At 47.0% G+C, this 18,553-nt stretch overlaps 1 protein-coding gene across 3 annotated transcripts in view; it reads left to right on the top strand.

Annotated features, from left to right (window-relative positions):
• Positions 1-18,553, top strand: part of RASSF3 (Ras association domain family member 3) — a 272,610-nt gene that overhangs the window by 214,067 nt on the left and 39,990 nt on the right. The window contains exon 1 of one of the 3 annotated variants that reach the window (XM_073555457.1): positions 2,373-2,771. The exons of the other annotated variants lie outside the window; for them this stretch is intronic. Coding sequence (XP_073411558.1) covers positions 2,649-2,771 — 123 coding nt within the window. The 5' untranslated portion in view covers positions 2,373-2,648. Of the gene's footprint in view, positions 1-2,372; positions 2,772-18,553 lie in introns of those variants that run through there. 3 annotated transcript variants of the gene reach the window in all.

Below are 18,553 nucleotides of genomic sequence, written 5' to 3'. Positions count from 1 at the left end.
TGCAGTGCTGTGTGTGTGTATATATATATATAGGTGCAGTGCTGTGTGTGTGTATATATATATATGCAGTGCTGTGTGTGTGTATATATATGCAGTGCTGTGTGTGTATATATAGGTGCAGTGCTGTGTGTATATATATATGTGCAGTGCTGTGTGTATATATATATATATATATATGCAGTGCTGTGTGTGTATATATATGCAGTGCTGTGTGTGTATATATAGGTGCAGTGCTGTGTGTATATATATATATAGGTGCAGTGCTGTGTGTGTATATAGTTGCAGTGCTGTGTGTGTGTATATATATATGCAGTGCTGTGTGTGTGTGTATATATATATATAGGTGCAGTGCTGTGTGTGTATATATATATGCAGTGCTGTGTGTGTATATATATGCAGTGCTGTGTGTGTATATATAGTTGCAGTGCTGTGTGTGTATATATATATGCAGTGCTGTGTGTGTGTGTATATATATATATGTGCAGTGCTGTGTGTATATAGTTGCAGTGCTGTGTGTGTGTATATATATATGCAGTGCTGTGTGTGTGTATATATATATATAGGTGCAGTGCTGTGTGTGTATATAGTTGCAGTGCTGTGTGTGTGTATATATATGCAGTGCTGTGTGTGTATATATATATATGTGCAGTGCTGTGTGTGTATATATATATATGCAGTGCTGTGTGTGTATATATATGCAGTGCTGTGTGTGTATATATAGGTGCAGTGCTGTGTGTGTATATATATATATATATATATGCAGTGCTGTGTGTGTATATATATGCAGTGCTGTGTGTGTATATATAGGTGCAGTGCTGTGTGTGTATATAGTTGCAGTGCTGTGTGTGTGTATATATATATGCAGTGCTGTGTGTGTGTATATATATATATATATAGGTGCAGTGCTGTGTGTGTATATAGTTGCAGTGCTGTGTGTGTGTATATATATATGCAGTGCTGTGTGTGTGTATATATATATATATATATATAGGTGCAGTGCTGTGTGTGTATATATATATATATGCAGTGCTGTGTGTGTATATATATGCAGTGCTGTGTGTGTATATATAGGTGCAGTGCTGTGTGTGTATATATATATATGCAGTGCTGTGTGTGTATATATATGCAGTGCTGTGTGTGTATATATAGGTGCAGTGCTGTGTGTGTATATATATATATATATATGCAGTGCTGTGTGTGTATATATATGCAGTGCTGTGTGTGTATATATAGGTGCAGTGCTGTGTGTGTATATAGTTGCAGTGCTGTGTGTGTGTATATATATATGCAGTGCTGTGTGTGTGTATATATATATATATATATATATATATATATATATATAGGTGCAGTGCTGTGTGTGTATATATATATATATATATATGCAGTGCTGTGTGTGTATATATATGCAGTGCTGTGTGTGTATATATAGGTGCAGTGCTGTGTGTGTATATATATATATGCAGTGCTGTGTGTGTATATATATGCAGTGCTGTGTGTGTATATATAGGTGCAGTGCTGTGTGTGTATATATATATATATGCAGTGCTGTGTGTGTATATATATATATATATATGCAGTGCTGTGTGTGTGTATATATATGCAGTGCTGTGTGTGTATATATAGGTGCAGTGCTGTGTGTGTATATATATATATATGCAGTGCTGTGTGTGTGTATATATATATATATATATGCAGTGCTGTGTGTGTGTATATATATGCAGTGCTGTGTGTGTATATATATGCAGTGCTGTGTGTGTGTATGTATATATATATAGGTGCAGTGCTGTGTGTGTATATGTATATATATATAGGTGCAGTGCTGTGTGTGTATATATATATATATATATAGGTGCAGTGCTGTGTGTGTATATATATGCAGTGCTGTGTGTGTATATATATGCAGTGCTGTGTGTGTATATATATATAGGTGCAGTGCTGTGTGTGTATATATATGCAGTGCTGTGTGTGTATATATAGGTGCAGTGCTGTGTGTGTATATATATATATATATATATATATATGCAGTGCTGTGTGTGTATATATAGGTGCAGTGCTGTGTGTGTATATATATATATATATATATATGCAGTGCTGTGTGTGTATATATATGCAGTGCTGTGTGTGTATATATATGCAGTGCTGTGTGTGTATATATATATAGGTGCAGTGCTGTGTGTGTATATATATGCAGTGCTGTGTGTGTATATATAGGTGCAGTGCTGTGTGTGTATATATATATATATATATATGCAGTGCTGTGTGTGTATATATATGCAGTGCTGTGTGTGTATATATAGGTGCAGTGCTGTGTGTGTGTATATGTATATATATAGTTGCAGTGCTGTGTCCCGCTGCTGGCACATCACCTGGCGCGCTGGGGGCGGGTCCCTGGCTGTGGGGGGCGGCTCCGCCGGGTGGATGGGGGAGCAGTGCAGGAAGCAGGCAGTCCCCAGCAGTCCCGGTTACTTTTGGACGTGCGGTGAGGTTTGTGCCGCCGCTTCGCCCTCCCCCGCCCGGGCACAGCTCCCCTGGGCACCGCCCGGCAGGCTGCACACGGTGTGCCATGTGAGAGGCGCTCAGTGCCGCGAGTTACCGGCCGGCGGAGCATGTAGCGGACGTGGGCGCTCTGTTCACCGGAGGGGCGGCAGATGACGTGGAGCAGCAGCATGAGCAGCGGATACAGCAGCCTGGAGGACGACTCCGAGGAGTTCTACTTCACCGCCAAGACCTCCATCAAGAAGAGTCCGTGGCGGGCGGCCCGGGGCCAGCATGTGAGTGTCCTGCTGCAGAGGCTGGGGGGCTGCGCACTGGCATGGGTTCTCCTCATATTCCGGGGTTCACCTATAAAGCCGCAGTACCCTGGGGTGAGGGGGGCCTGAGACCCTGCTGTGCCCCCCTCATATATGGTCCTTACTGTACACCTTATGGCACTGGCCATGTCTGTGGTGATTGGACTGAATCCTCTGGGGCGCTGTATGGCGGCACACTGGTTTCTGGGGAACAGAGGCCATGTCAGATGGAGGAATAAAAGCCTTTTATAATAAGATATTGGGGGGTGATAGCAAATTAGCAATGATGCAGTGCCTGCAGACCCCTGGCATTAGGGGGTCAGTGATGCAGTGCCTGCAGACCCCTGGCACTAGGGGGTCAGTGATGCATTACCTGCAGACCCCTGGCATTAGGGGGTCAGTGATGCAGTGCCTGCAGACCCCTGGCATTAGGGGGTCAGTGATGCAGTGCCTGCAGACCCCTGGCACTAGGGGGTCAGTGATGCATTGCCTGCAGACCCCTGGCACTAGGGGGTCAGTGATGCATTGCCCGCAAACCCCTGGCATTAGGGGGTCAGTGATGCATTGCCTGCAGACCCCTGGCATTAGGGGGTCAGTGATGCATTGCCTGCAGACCCCTGGCATTAGGGGGGTCAGTGATGCATTGCCTGCAGACCCCTGGCATTAGGGGGTCAGTGATGCATTGCCTGCAGACCCCTGGCATTAGGGGGTCAGTGATGCATTGCCTGCAGACCCCTGGCATTAGGGGGTCAGTGATGCATTGCCTGCAGACCCCTGGCATTAGGGGGTCAGTGATGCAGTGCCCGCAGACCCCCGGCATTAGGGGGGTCAGTGATGCAGTGCCCGCAGACCCCCGGCATTAGGGGGGTCAGTGATGCAGTGCCCGCAGACCCCCGGCATTAGGGGGGGTCAGTGATGCAGTGCCTGCAGACCCCTGGCACTAGGGGGTCAGTGATGCATTGCCTGCAGACCCCTGGCACTAGGGGGTCAGTGATGCATTGCCCGCAAACCCCTGGCATTAGGGGGTCAGTGATGCATTGCCCGCAGACCCCTGGCATTAGGGGGTCAGTGATGCATTGCCTGCAGACCCCTGGCATTAGGGGGTCAGTGATGCATTGCCTGCAGACCCCTGGCATTAGGGGGTCAGTGATGCATTGCCTGCAGACCCCTGGCATTAGGGGGTCAGTGATGCAGTGCCCGCAGACCCCCGGCATTAGGGGGGTCAGTGATGCAGTGCCCGCAGACCCCCGGCATTAGGGGGGTCAGTGATGCAGTGCCCGCAGACCCCCGGCATTAGGGGGGTCAGTGATGCAGTGCCCGCAGACCCCCGGCATTAGGGGGGTCAGTGATGCAGTGCCCGCAGACCCCCGGCATGAGGGGGGTCAGTGATGCAGTGCCCGCAGACCCCCGGCATTAGGGGGGTCAGTGATGCAGTGCCCGCAGACCCCCGGCATTAGGGGGGTCAGTGATGCAGTGCCCGCAGAACCCCGGCATTAGGGGGGTCAGTTATGCAGTGCCCTCAGGGTACTATGGACATATTTTGTTTTCTGCTTTCTGTTGCTGACCCGCATGGTGGGAGTACAGACACAATGGTACTATCATGTCCTGTCACCGTGAGAGAACACTCAGTGAGCGACCATGCAGGGCGTGTTCTTCAGTGTTTGATCAGCATTTGTTATTCTACCTTTTCTGTCTGCAAGATCCACTTTAAAAAAAGAAATGCTGAGGTGTAAATGCGGAGGTGTACGGCTCAGTGCGGCCTCCATGTTCTGTGATGCTGGTGGGCTAGCTCCGGCACGGAGTAGTTCTGACCATCTGTGTGCGTCACCTAGAAACCATTGCCACTGATAAAGCACATGGCCAAGCTATTGCCTATGAAGTCTGAAATTACTATGGGTAACATTGACTTCCCTGGTGTCTTCCTTTAACAGAAATCGTCATGTTTTTAAAGTACGGACACACGGCAAGTATTGTGCGTCCATAAACGGTGTCTCCACACTTGTTCTGTTTTTTTTTTTTTTTTTGTTTCTTTTAATTTTTGGGCAAACGGCTACCGTATTTAACTCAAAGTTTTGAGGTCATTAAAATCCTATAAAAAAATCTGTCTTGACCATGTGATGACACAGGTGTGATACTGTAGCTGCAGAATACCATTATAAGACTGGCCATAATGTCTTCTGTCTATAAATGACCCAGTAATCTGGCTGCACATGGTCCCCTCCATGTGGCTCTGTGCTTGCCCTCAGTCACCCCCTTACATGCTGCCAATCCTGATATCACATGGGGCCATTGAACATAATCAGATCAGTGGAGAGGTCATAGGATCAACACTCAGCGGATCAGAAGGACCAGAAACAGGTGACGGGAGTCCAAGGCTAGTCCAGGACACGGCATGCTTCTTACAGCCTGTAGACACTGTGATGGCCACACTCGAGATCCTCCGGGTGAAGGACAGAATTGTATCCCTACTCCTCTTACTTTAGAATGGGTTGGCACAATAGAGGCATCACTGGCATGTCTGTAGGCTGTCCTGCCAGCAGAAGTCTCGCAGTCCTGTGTGAATGGTGTGGCAATGTGTACTTGTGACCACTGCTCCGGTCACTGCACTTTATCAGTCGCATATAAGCCCTGTTTCACACTTCCGTTTTTTCAAATCCGTCAAAATCCGTTGGTTTCCGTAAAAAAACGGATCCGCCATTTTTTTGCAGGATCCGTTTTTTTTGTCCCATAGACTTCCATTAGTGGTTACCGCGGATCCGTCAAAAAAACGTATCCGGTTTTTTAAAAACGGATCCGTTTGCATCAGTTTCCGTCAAAAAAACGGAAACGGATCCGTTTGGCGGACACAAAAACGGAAGTGTGAAACAGGCCTAAGCGACTGGATCGGTCTTCATGCTTGCACCCTACTGCACCATTTACTACACAGGACTTTATTAGAAACCTTTTCAAGTTGACAGTAGGGGGCATACCAGTGGTTGGATCCCTCCCAGTGATCGTTTATCCACTATACCAGGGGTCCCCGACCTGTGGCTCATGGTCCCATGGATTGTGGCTCGCGCCTGTCTGCCAACTTGATGCATTAGCTCCAGGTCTAGTAAACAGGTATGAAGAGTACATCTCAAAATGATGAATTTTGTGATTAGCCCTGCACAGAAGTGCAGATCTGGATGAACATTTACTGGTCTTAGGGGTTTAGAGATGTTTTAGGTATGGTATGCTGGAGGATGGTACTACCTGTTGGAGGAGGTGCCTGAAGCTGGATGAGACAGTGTGTTGGGAGTGCTGGATGGGAGAATAATGAATGGGGGTATTGTGGGGACCTCTGGATCTAGGTATACTGCTTCGGAGGGATTTGTGTGGAAAAGCTTTGGTTATCGTTATACCCGTAATGGGGGCTCTGGTTGCCACTCTTGTGAGGGGGGGAGGGAGCTGGATGTAGCTCGTGACCCTCTCTCAGAGCTGAATGTGGCTCTCTAGGTCAGAAAAGTTGGGGACCACTGCACTATACAGTTCAATTCAATCTAGTTGCATAAAGATATGTGTAAAGCCGCCCCTCAATGCTAAATGGTGGTCTCTGCGGACATACTTCCCCCACATTGTACCTCTACACTGTGTATTTTCTGTTCACACGCCTCTTACGCTGTGCGTACAACTGCCTGATCCGTGTCTACGCACCGTATGTGCTCACAGGCCTGGCAGCAGTGCTGGGGTATAGTCACCTTTCTGTATTTTGGGAATATTTGGTATTCACCACATTGCTGGGAGCTTTGTGTCCTCACTCCTGAAATCACACACGGACACAAGCCTTTAGTAATCTCCTAAGGCTCTTTCATTCCTGTTAGACTTATGCTTCCTCCTGAGTTTGGGGCATGTAATCCGTTATTCTCCGTGTAGATGAGTAGGAACCGTTGAGGCTACGGGTATACTGGCATTGTCCACTGTCCATACTGTGATGCTCGGAGCCATGAATTAGGATTGATCCCCCTATTTCTGGTTAGGGATTGGGGTCAGCTTTTCGGCCTTCTCCTTGACCTCTTCCGCAGCAGTGAATGGTTGCAGCCTCTGTTATGTATGTGCTCATACAGTCACGTGTGTGTGTGTGTGGTGCTTTCCCTGTGTTCTGTCACTCGGTAGGTGGCAATACCAGACATGGTGAGGATGAAGTAATGTTGGAGCAGAGGTCGGACACAGATGAAGGTGTGTCGCTCGTCTTATGAGCTCATCTGATCCAGTCATTGTGGCGCACACCCTTTTCTGGGTCTGACTCATATTACTTGTGTGATAGGACGTTCTTTTACTTCTTGCAGGGGAAGTGTGCGATTTCTCATCCGGATAATACACGACCTTTCTGGATGGAACACCGGCTATGTCTGTAGGATGGCAGCTCAGGCCTGTTCTTACTAAATGTGGATATTCTGTGCTGTTTGTGATCATGAGATACTTTATACACGGGTGACGTCTGGATTCTTTTCCAAGAAGCTCTGTCGTCCCTCTACAGGCATATGTTACCGTGCATTAAATATTTACCACCCCCGCGACTCCATAGTGACCTGGCAGTGTACCATGACCCGTACAATCGCCATTCCTGTGTGTGAGGCCGCGCCATGAACATTATGTTGTAGTACTGGCTTTCTTGCTCGTGGCTATATGGCCTCTAGCCCAACAATGCGTTACTGGCCGAGCCTGTCCTCCAATGTTGTTTTTTTTTTTTTTTTGTTTTGTTTTTTTCAGCCCTTACTTTCAAAGCTGAAAACTTGATAGCCCTGTCCTGGTAAAGAGCGCGGCCACCACTTATGTTTCCTTTTATTCCTATGGCCTCAAGTCTGTACTTGTGCAGACAGCGACATTCAGAAAAAAAATACTGTACATCTGGCCATAGTGATTTTGTTTAAAAGACAAAAAAAAAGGCACATAAAAACGCAGCTGAAAACAATGTGCGTAACACATCGGCCTCTGTCAGAATGCCAGACAGGGCTGTGCTTTCTTTTCCTGCCTGTAAGGGGTAAGATGTAGAGGTGGTCCCATGGTTGGCAGAGGTGGGCGATGCCAGGACTCTGGATTTCCTGTCCCTTTCACTTCTCTGAAATAACAATAAAGCCTAAACCTCAGCGATTGTGTGTTCTCCTGATGTTTCCTGCCTCTGACTGCCCTAGTATTGCTGATTGTGCACAAGTGGGTTCGCTAAGCGCCAGCTCTCCGACCATTTCTCCTGCTATCATGGCCCGAACTTTTAGCCCCATGTAGATGTTAATGATTTCTCTGCTTCTCTAAAAAATGTTCTGTTCTTCATCAGTCTTTGATCAGTGTCACTTTTTACTATCAGTGTTTTACCAGTGATTTTCTCATATGAAAAATGTGCGCTGCAAAGCATATTCCACCCATTGCAGTACTAATCCCGGACAGCACACAGATGAGCGCGGCCAGTGACTTTTCACATCCATAGAATTGCATGGGTAATTTTGGTCCGTGACTCAGATCATAAAAGAACATGTTTCCGTTTATTTTTTGTCCTTTTTTTTGCAGACTGAATATAGACTATAATGGGTTTGTGTTCTGTGAAAAACACGGATACAACTCCAGTGTAACTCACGACGTTTGAATGTAAAGTCTGACTCTGGCTGCCTTCACACATCTGTATGAAATGCCCAATTGCGGCCCATGTTTTCTTTTATTTTTCTTTTTAATTTGGACAGCTAAATGACCCCATAGGTTACATGATAAATGAATATATTCAGATGTGATCGATCCATGGAACTCAGAGCAAGATCTATTCTGATCCACTTGTGAGGATCAGAATAGGATATACTCAACTGGTCTGTGTACTGTGCAATTTAAAAAAAAAAAAACAATGGGCACGCTGACACTGTATACTAATGTATAAATGCAGCCGTACTGGGGAATACACTCAATTTAAGAAAATGATAAATTATAATTTTTGTTTGCTTTTTTTTTTTCATTGTCATGAATTAAAAATAACTTTTTGCCTATGTTGAACTTACAAATGCTATGATGGGACAGGGTGTGGGACAGACTAGTATCCCGCAGTCCATTGAATGAAATGTTCTAGTCTCCAGAGTGATCCTTTTAGGAGATGAAGAGTTTAGTGAATTCTTGGTGCACCCCTTGGCATGAAGCAGGCCACATGCTGCCTCGCGGCCTGGAACAGGTGTTCACTGTTTGTGCTGAGAGCATGTCGCCGCCTGTAGCGTCCCAGGTAAACACTTCACCTCTTGTACACAATGGCAGCATGATTTACATTGCAGCAATATTTCCTGGTCCAGTAGGCTCCATGAGTCTATTACACCATGTGTGGAATATCATAGCTTAGTACAGATGTGGGGTGTATCTATTTTCTCCTTAGATGCCAGTCGTAAAGAATAAATGTGTTTGAGGTGACAATACCTTATCTGACATTTGCTAAACATATGCCTCCTAACCAATATGATCAAACGAGTACCAAAAATGTGTGTAATAGTGGACCTATTCTGAGAATTATCATTTATGCTGGCCAGCACCTAATCAATGACTGATGAATAGGTGATCTAAAATGCTGAGTGTACATTAGCATATAATTTGTCAGAAGTTTTCCAAATGGGCTGGATGACGTATTCCTTACAATTGAACTGATCATCAGGTACGGTAGCTTTTAATTTTCTGTTCACCGGTATAGAACAAAAGTAGGATTGAATCTCTGTTGTGCTGATGCAATCCACCTTTCAAAGGGAATCTGTAAGTAGGATCAACCCTCATAAGCAGTCTACGTATGTGGTTATGCAGGTAGTAGGAAGCTGAATAACATGATACCTTGATATCTCCTCTCTGATAACGTATACCAGAGAAGCCCACTTTTTACTTAATTTGTAACTGATCTTTTAAGATGTGTGAGCAGGACACAGATCGACTGCCTGGAGCGCTCATTACATATCAGTGTGATATGTAATGGCTGGTCTCACAGCAGAAGGATGTGTAATTAAAGCCTCCCAGTACAGCTAAGTTTTGTCCCATTACAAACACATCTGCAGCTCTTTTGCAGTGCTGTCAGCTCTGCTTTACTCCATTGCCCCCATACTGCCTGTGAGATGGAAGCTTAAGAAGTGTAAGTTGTTAACTGGCCCAGCTCTGCTGTAGAGAAGAGCTACAACTGCAGATGTTTGTAATGAAGCAAAGCTCGGCTCTGCTGTACTGTTGGTTGTAATCGCACACCTGTCTGCAGTGAGATCAGGAGAGCCTTCTTCCAGGTGTTACATGTCTCGCACTGGTAACGACAATCCTTTTTATTTGAAATAAGTTTGAGGGGCAGATTCTCATTGAGGTCAATGTCCTCTCCATAGATCTTAATAGCTTATTTACATATTTAGAAAAATGTGAATTTCTCTGAAATAAGACATTGGATCGCAGATATTAACTTCCTATGACCTGCATATGCCCATATAGAGGGTTGATCTTACTGACAAAGCCCCATTAATCTAAATAGATGTACAGGAAATCTGTCATGTGAGAGGCCATAATCTCAAAGTCATGGGACATGCTCTTTCAAGGATGTTCACCCACTTATATATAATACATACCTGCGTGTGTGAACATATTTATCATCTCTTTTTCACCCAAACTCCAGTGTTTCGTCTGCCTTTCTCAGGGGAAGAATGTGTCTATTCTTGGCCAGAAATACTTGTGAATTCCTGAAGAACAAGTGCAGCATAGCTTTACTTTGCAATGTCTGTAAAGTGCAAATGACAGGTTTCTCTTTTATTCTTTCCTTCCATTTGTGAGTGATGCCAAGCATGTAAGATATTCAAAGAACTTAGAAGAAATCATTAGGGGTGGGGGTTGTGCGAGGCCAGTGATTTTTTTCAGAATACCTTTATGAAGATCTGGAATTAATAATATCCTAAAATAAAGCACTCTAACTTTGTCCTATAGATAATCCCTTCAGAATGAAAATTATCTTAGTCCGACTGAATACAAGGATTGTGGAAGGCAACAAAAGTTGCACTGTGTATTGTATGACGGGATTTTTTAGGTTATGGTGTAATTGTTTTTGCATCTCTTGGTTATGGATTTGTGAAGAGCAAAGGCCATTCCATTGTATCTATATTGTCCATTTATCTTTATTATGGGATGCAAATAATGATTGAGTCAGTTAGCCGGGCTTAACCCCCTGTCCTCTGACCTGTTGTCCTTCCTTCTGCACTTCTTATCACTTTGTAGTGAAAAGCGCCATATTGTATAGCTAGTCTATAGCTGATGGGATCATTCACATTTGTGTATGTAGAATCGCATAGAAAAATGAATATATTCATTTAAAAACTATTGACCATGCATGCACAGAATTTGTTAGGAGGGTTTGGATAAGAAACAGCAGAAACTCTCCAAATCCTCATCTCCAGTCCTCCCCAAAAAAAGTGTTTCTGCTTTGAAAACTCAGTACAAAGTGTGCAGATAGCCAATGGTTGTTTTCATTAGGTTAAGAAAGTAGTAGTGGTACCATCGCACTACGCTGAATGTGCTCGGACTTTGCATGGCTTCCTTCCCCTTGATGTCGTTATGGTAAATGTGGCGCAGCAGAAGCAGGACCGAGGGAACCCGTCTGCTTGTCTGTTTTTGACTTTCCAGAATATATCAAGCAGTAACAAGCGGCAATTCTAAAATTGCTCCATTAAATGAACAGTAATCCAATAAAGACTGCGTTCGTTGAGGTCAGTCGACAGTGCATGAGGTTGTTCCAATCTAGAGACTTTAAGCTCTTCTGTCTGGTAATACAACATAGCTGGCCATAGACCTTATATAGATCAGCACTAGTGTAGAGCGAATGTGCTGGGATGAGGTGTTATCTGAGCATGCTCGTGTGCTAATAGTGTTCAAGCACATCAAAGATGCTCTATGTTTGAGTCCCCGCGGCGGCATGGCCTCGCGGCTGCTCGTCAGCCACAACACATGCAGGGATTGCTTGTTAGGCGAGAGATACGGTACTCTATTAGCACACGAGCATGCTCAGATAACACCTTATCCGAGCACATTCATCCAGCACTAGTCAGCATTTTTTTTTTTTTTTTTTTGTCCATTCACAAGAATAATTTGATCAGGGGTAATACAACCAGCCAAATATTAGTAAGGGCTGGCATAAAACCCTTAATGTCAGCCTGTTCGTCCTAACTGAATAAACTAGGAAAGTAGCCTTGCAAGGGATATAGCTCCTATAAAATCATGCTTTTATTGTTCTAATTGTTTTTGCCTATGCAGAAATTGACGTTTTATCCATTTTGCTAATTACGGTGCTCGATGCACCATTACTTAACACCCTCTGGGTTTTCCTTACAGTGCTGTCAATCACCAGTGAGGTAGATGGGGAGATGCAAATGCAGAGGGTTGATCGGTGCACTGAGCCTTGTGACCACAACAAGGGTTCACCGAACAGCCTCATTATCTCCCTCTGTTCTGAAAAACTGAAGATTGATCAGATCTGCTATTAGAACACTATGGAGGCCGGGGCTAGACTGTGACAAAGGTGGCACTGTGCCCCAGTGTAAATCGCAGGTGAAAGGGGTCATGTTGTGGACAACTAGGTACTGTGAGAAGCAAATTGTAAAAATTGAAACTGGTTCCATCTTTCTACGACTGACTTGTCATGGTGCCCTGTGGGTGGCAATGTGACCCCATTCACCTGTCCTGCAGCGGTCCACAATGTGACCTTTAGCTATATGACCCGTATCGTAGCCAAAGTCTCAGTGTAACCCCAGACTAAACTCTTACATTGAAAATCTCAAATTGGTATGATTTCCTGAGGCTTCCTTTTGGGGAATGAACATAAATAGTGGTTTAGTGCTCCTTAATTGCCCCTGAAAAGTATAAGGTTAGCTAATGGTCTAAATACGATGAAAGCTCCTTTCACGTACAAGTGCACACCTGAGATTGTGTCAGAGCAGAACTATTGTGTAATTACAGGATAAATGGCCTACTTCGTATATGTCTGAAGAAACATTGTCCTCCAGGTTACCTATTGCTAAAAGGAGCAGATGTGTCACTCCTGAGAAATGAGCAAATGAACTTCGCCTAATCTAATTCTTGGCTGTCTTTGTTTTTCTGTCTAATAGGAGACCGTAGGACGTTCTCACTTGTGCCGTTGCTGATGCCTAAAAGGCTGAATCAAACGGCATATGTGATGGCACCAGGCAGCACGGAGGCTCAGTGGTTAGCACTGCAGCCTCACACGCTGGCTCCTGGGTTCAAATCCCTCCGAGGATAACATCTGCAAGGAGTTTGTATGTTCTCCCCGTGTTTGGGTGGGTTTCCTCCCACACTCCAAAGCTTTACTGATGGGGAATCTAGATTGTGAGCCCCAATGGGGCTGGAATTAATGGCGCTATATAAGTGAGTAAAATAAATGACCATGGTGGGAGCACTCGCTTACCATTGTTCTCTATTGTACCTGTACATCTGTCCTTGGAACATGAACCACTCCATCATGTCCTGACAGCCTGTGAGGCTGAGTGATGACCTGCGGGTTTCTGAACTGGTGCTGTTGTACATGGCTGAGTTCTGTTTGCCCACTTTTCATCATGATGTTAGCAGAGATGTAGAGATAAAATGTGGCCTTCTTCCCCTGTGGTGATAGACTTTCAACAGTTGTAGTGAAGGTCATGGCCACTGCACTCTCGACTGCAAATCATGCTGAGATATGACAAGGCGTGCACTGCAGATCCCGAATTCCCAGCTAGCGCTGACTGCCAACTTCAGGCTTTCCCCTCACCTGTGCACATCTCGTTACTTACCAGACCTGATTTTCAAGCTTTCTTACAGCAGGGCCATGTCACACAGAACTAGTTCCAATGGTATTATCTCTAGGCGAGCACAAGAATGACTGCATGTCCCTCCCTGGGAATGTATTTCAGCCATTCCAGAATGGTACATTGACTACAAGATAACCTGGTACGGAGGTCGGCATCCTTCATGACTACAACTCCCAGCATGCCATGGCAGGATTACAGATTTTTCACTCCACAGCATGTTCATTTGTGTTTCACATATTCTCCATTAACTTCAGGGAGATGAATCTCGGCAATCATTCCTCAGTGTACGGAGGCTGATATCTGGGACAGAGCTGCAGGAAAGGCAGAATTCACACCCAGATATTTAGTATCCTACACTTAATTATTATTTCTAGAACGCCAACACGCTCCGCACACTTTACATCCACATACGGCTTCTGGGGCCGGTTTTGCAGCCAAACTTAGGTGTGGATTTGTAGAGGATGAGCTGTATAAATGAGGAATTGCACCTCTGCTTCCTGCGGGATCAATTTCTGTGCAATAACTGCATGTGTTCCCTTACTTAGAGCTGGTGCAGACATCCAGAACTGACAGCGTCTGTCTAGTACAGTAAGCTCACACTGCCGGGTGGTGATTTACTGACCGTTTGGGAAGTCAGAGACTATTTTCTAATAGTGCTGTAGACCTGGTGCCTAGGTCTGCTGTAATTCTGGATGTACTCCAGCTGATGGCCTCGCTAGATGGACGTGAGCAGCTGTGGAAAGGAATCTGTAGCAGCTGTATTCTTGGGCGTCCAGAAGTGGATCACAGAGCACCAGGGCTGCCCTGCATTGTGTTTCCATGAGGAAAGCGTGCTTCCACCCTTTCCATGCAGTTTGGGTTAAAGCTTTCTATTTTCGTAATGCCTTGACTATGTAAGCAGTCCGCTTTTAATAGAGCGGGCTTTCCGTCTCCATTTCCAGTTGGTTGGGTATGAGGCTTATGTAACTGCAAACCTGCTGGGGTCCGAGAGTTGTGATGCTGCTGGGAAAGCCGTAATTTGCGATCAGGTTCCCACGGTACGGAATCCTTTGTTGCCTGTGAAGCAGAAAGCAGATAACATGTTCTGTAACGGTCTTATCAACACACAGATATAGACACATAGCTGTGTATTCATTCCTGTTTATAAACTCAAACTGGACTAGAACAACAACTGTGGCTAGCTGATGGAGGACTTGTAACCCTGTATCTCCTTGGCGGTACATTAGCGAGAACTGGCGACTTCTGGCCAGTAAGTGCACTGAAATCCTTGCTCTGAATATGGAATTAGTGATTGTGCTATTATAATTGAAATTAGACCTCATTCAGACATCTGCGGTTTATCACATACCCCCAAAAAATGAGGACCACCAGTGTTTTGGATCCAATTTTCATAGTGATTTTACCATCAGAGATTTTCACGTAGGGATGAATTAAATTACAAAGGTTCTTTTAACTATGACCGTGTTCACCACAGACAGCACACGGACTGATTTTCATAGGCCCATAATTATAAAGTAGTAGCACTTTTCATCCATGATGCTGGTGAATGGTATCATGTCTCCATGATATTTGCAAAAACGTGGACATATGAACATCTCCATGGACTATAATGGGTACATGTTTTATCTGTGAGAATCATGGATAGAACACCCAAGTTAAAAACGGGCGTCTGAATGAGACCTTTACTTGAAAATATAGAAAGTAATAAACTGAGTTGTCACCCCCTTCCCCCAGCTCCAGCTTCCTTCCTCGCTCTGCCATTATAAGTACACCTCTGTTATTTTTAACCCTTTACATGGCAACAAGGGTGACAGGAGTTTTTAGTTTTTTCATTACGGTACATCGGGGTTCATGTGAATGCGGAATCATGCGTGTACTAAAAACTGTTCTAATGGTCAGCAAACAAGGATATGCCATCATGCATGATGCCTACCTTGATATTTTGCTGCTCTATGCCATCTGCTTACGGAGGACCTGACAGGTCTTAAGGTACTGTCACACTTAGCGATGCACCAGCGATCCCGACCAGCGATATGACGCGGTCAGGATCGCTGGTACATCGCTAAGTGGTCGCTAGTGAGCTGCCACACAGGCAGATCTCACCAGCGACATCGCAGGGGTCGGGGGTCGCTACTTACCTGTCACACTAGGCGATCCTGACGTCCTCCCGCCCGTGTCCACGCATCGCTCGTCTCCACAGCAGGAAGCGCCCGATGAGAAACGGCCCAGGACGTTCTCGCTCGATCAGCGACAACCAGCGGGGGAGCAGTAGGAGGTAAGTATCAGACATAGCGATGTCGCTAGCAATATCGCTATAACGTCACAAAAGCCAGTGACGTTATAGCGATATTGCTAGCGATATCGCTTAGTGTGACAGGCCCTTTAGTTTATGGGGAATACAATTGTTTACTAACAATTGTGCAATATTAGAGTTCTAAGAAATGATGGAGGTGGTTTTATATCCTTGCTACTATAACAAGTTTACTAGACATAGGGCCCCTTCACTTCGGGCAATAACGATGGTTCATAAGAATTACAGTTTAGAAGTCTGTGACTGTAGGATCCGAGTCCTGCAGGCCTTCTCCTCCCTGTCGGCATTCCCGGCCTATAGAATCCGAGTCCTGCAGGCCTTCTCCCTGTCGCCATTCCCGGCCTGTAGGATCCGAGTCCTGCAGGCCTTCTCCTCCCTGTCGCCATTCCCGGCCTGTAGGATCCGAGTCCTGCAGGCCTTCTCCTCCCTGTCGCCATTCCCGGCCTGTAGGGTCCGAGTCCTGCAGGCCTTCTCCTCCCTGTCGGCATTCCCGGCCTGTGGGATCCGAGTCCTGCAGGCCTTCTCCTCCCTGTCGCCATTCCCGGCCTGTGGGATCCGAGTCCTGCAGGCCTTCTCCTCCCTGTCGCCATTCCCGGCCTGTGGGATCCGAGTCCTGCAGGCCTTCTCCTCCCTGTCGCCATTCCCGGCCTGTGGGATCCGAGTCCTGCAGGCCTTCTCCTCCCTGTCGCCATTCCCGGCCTGTGGGATCCGAGTCCTGCAGGCCTTCTCCTCCCTGTCGCCATTCCCGGCCTGTGGGATCCGAGTCCTGCAGGCCTTCTCCTCCCTGTCGCCATTCCCGGCCTGTGGGATCCGAGTCCTGCAGGCCTTCTCCTCCCTGTCGCCATTCCCGGCCTGTGGGATCCGAGTCCTGCAGGCCTTCTCCTCCCTGTCGCCATTCCCGGCCTGTGGGATCCGAGTCCTGCAGGCCTTCTCCTCCCTGTCGCCATTCCCGGCCTGTGGGATCCGAGTCCTGCAGGCCTTCTCCTCCCTGTCGCCATTCCCGGCCTGTGGGATCCGAGTCCTGCAGGCCTTCTCCTCCCTGTCGCCATTCCCGGCCTGTGGGATCCGAGTCCTGCAGGCCTTCTCCTCCCTGTCGCCATTCCCGGCCTGTGGGATCCGAGTCCTGCAGGCCTTCTCCTCCCTGTCGCCATTCCCGGCCTGTGGGATCCGAGTCCTGCAGGCCTTCTCCTCCCTGTCGCCATTCCCGGCCTGTGGGATCCGAGTCCTGCAGGCCTTCTCCTCCCTGTCGCCATTCCCGGCCTGTGGGATCCGAGTCCTGCAGGCCTTCTCCTCCCTGTCGCCATTCCCGGCCTGTGGGATCCGAGTCCTGCAGGCCTTCTCCTCCCTGTCGCCATTCCCGGCCTGTGGGATCCGAGTCCTGCAGGCCTTCTCCTCCCTGTCGCCATTCCCGGCCTGTGGGATCCGAGTCCTGCAGGCCTTCTCCTCCCTGTCGCCATTCACGGCCTGTGGGATCCGAGTCCTGCAGGCCTTCTCCTCCCTGTCGCCATTCACGGCCTGTGGGATCCGAGTCCTGCAGGCCTTCTCCTCCCTGTCGCCATTCACGGCCTGTGGGATCCGAGTCCTGCAGGCCTTCTCCTCCCTGTCGCCATTCACGGCCTGTGGGATCCGAGTCCTGCAGGCCTTCTCCTCCCTGTCGCCATTCACGGCCTGTGGGATCCGAGTCCTGCAGGCCTTCTCCTCCCTGTCGCCATTCACGGCCTGTGGGATCCGAGTCCTGCAGGCCTTCTCCTCCCTGTCGCCATTCACGGCCTGTGGGATCCGAGTCCTGCAGGCCTTCTCCTCCCTGTCGCCATTCACGGCCTGTGGGATCCGAGTCCTGCAGGCCTTCTCCTCCCTGTCGCCATTCACGGCCTGTGGGATCCGAGTCCTGCAGGCCTTCTCCCTGTTAGCATTCCCGGTGCGTCCTCTGATAAGTAGTCCAGTGCAACATTATTGTTACAGCGAGGCGCATGTATCATGTCGCACTGGGCCTACTAATTAGAAATGGGATACTGGCAGGTTGGAGATTCGAATTGGTTTTGGTCGAGCAGCCACGGACTACTGACATGGCAGGTAGACCAATGTCCTGTGAGTGTTCTTACTAAGAAGATTAGTTTTTTGGCCCGTGCAAACCTGCTGGCAACCAAACAAAATGCTTGTTCGTTGATTCAATCATTTACTTGTGGACAGGGACCTACTGCTGACTATAGTCAGATTCTGTGGGGACTAAATGGCTTGCCCTTATTGAGCACTGACCAACTTGTCCTATGTCCCCATGTAAAATCATTGTTCCCGCTTGGGCCAGTGTATAGTCATTTATGTCTTTAGAAATTGCTGGTATTTTTGATAACAGATGATTAGTAGTAGTCTTTAGAAAGGAAGACCCTTGCGGTTAATGTCTTATCACAACATATAGTTTTTTTTCCTTTTTTTAAATCGTGGGAATAGTTTTTGCGTTTTGAAGACTTCACATTCTCTGCTGAACAGGTTGATTCCAACTGTGGTGAGCCCTCCATACATCCTCTCCTGCGGAGGTGCTACTAAACATAGGCGAGCCTTCTGTGTGTTCTCCACTACCTCTGCTTCCTAGAGATGTATATGTGCCATGAAAGCCAGCACTTCCCTCCTGAGGTCTCGCTGGCTGAAGGAAAGGCGGATAGCAGCAC

The sequence above is a fragment of the Dendrobates tinctorius genome, unplaced genomic scaffold (genome assembly GCF_039654945.1).
Source record: "Dendrobates tinctorius isolate UK_male_01 unplaced genomic scaffold, ASM3965494v1 ptg000224l, whole genome shotgun sequence".
Lineage (NCBI taxonomy): Eukaryota > Metazoa > Chordata > Amphibia > Anura > Dendrobatidae > Dendrobates > Dendrobates tinctorius.
Note: the sequence above shows the minus strand (reverse complement) of the source record. Positions and strands in the feature narration are given on the sequence as shown.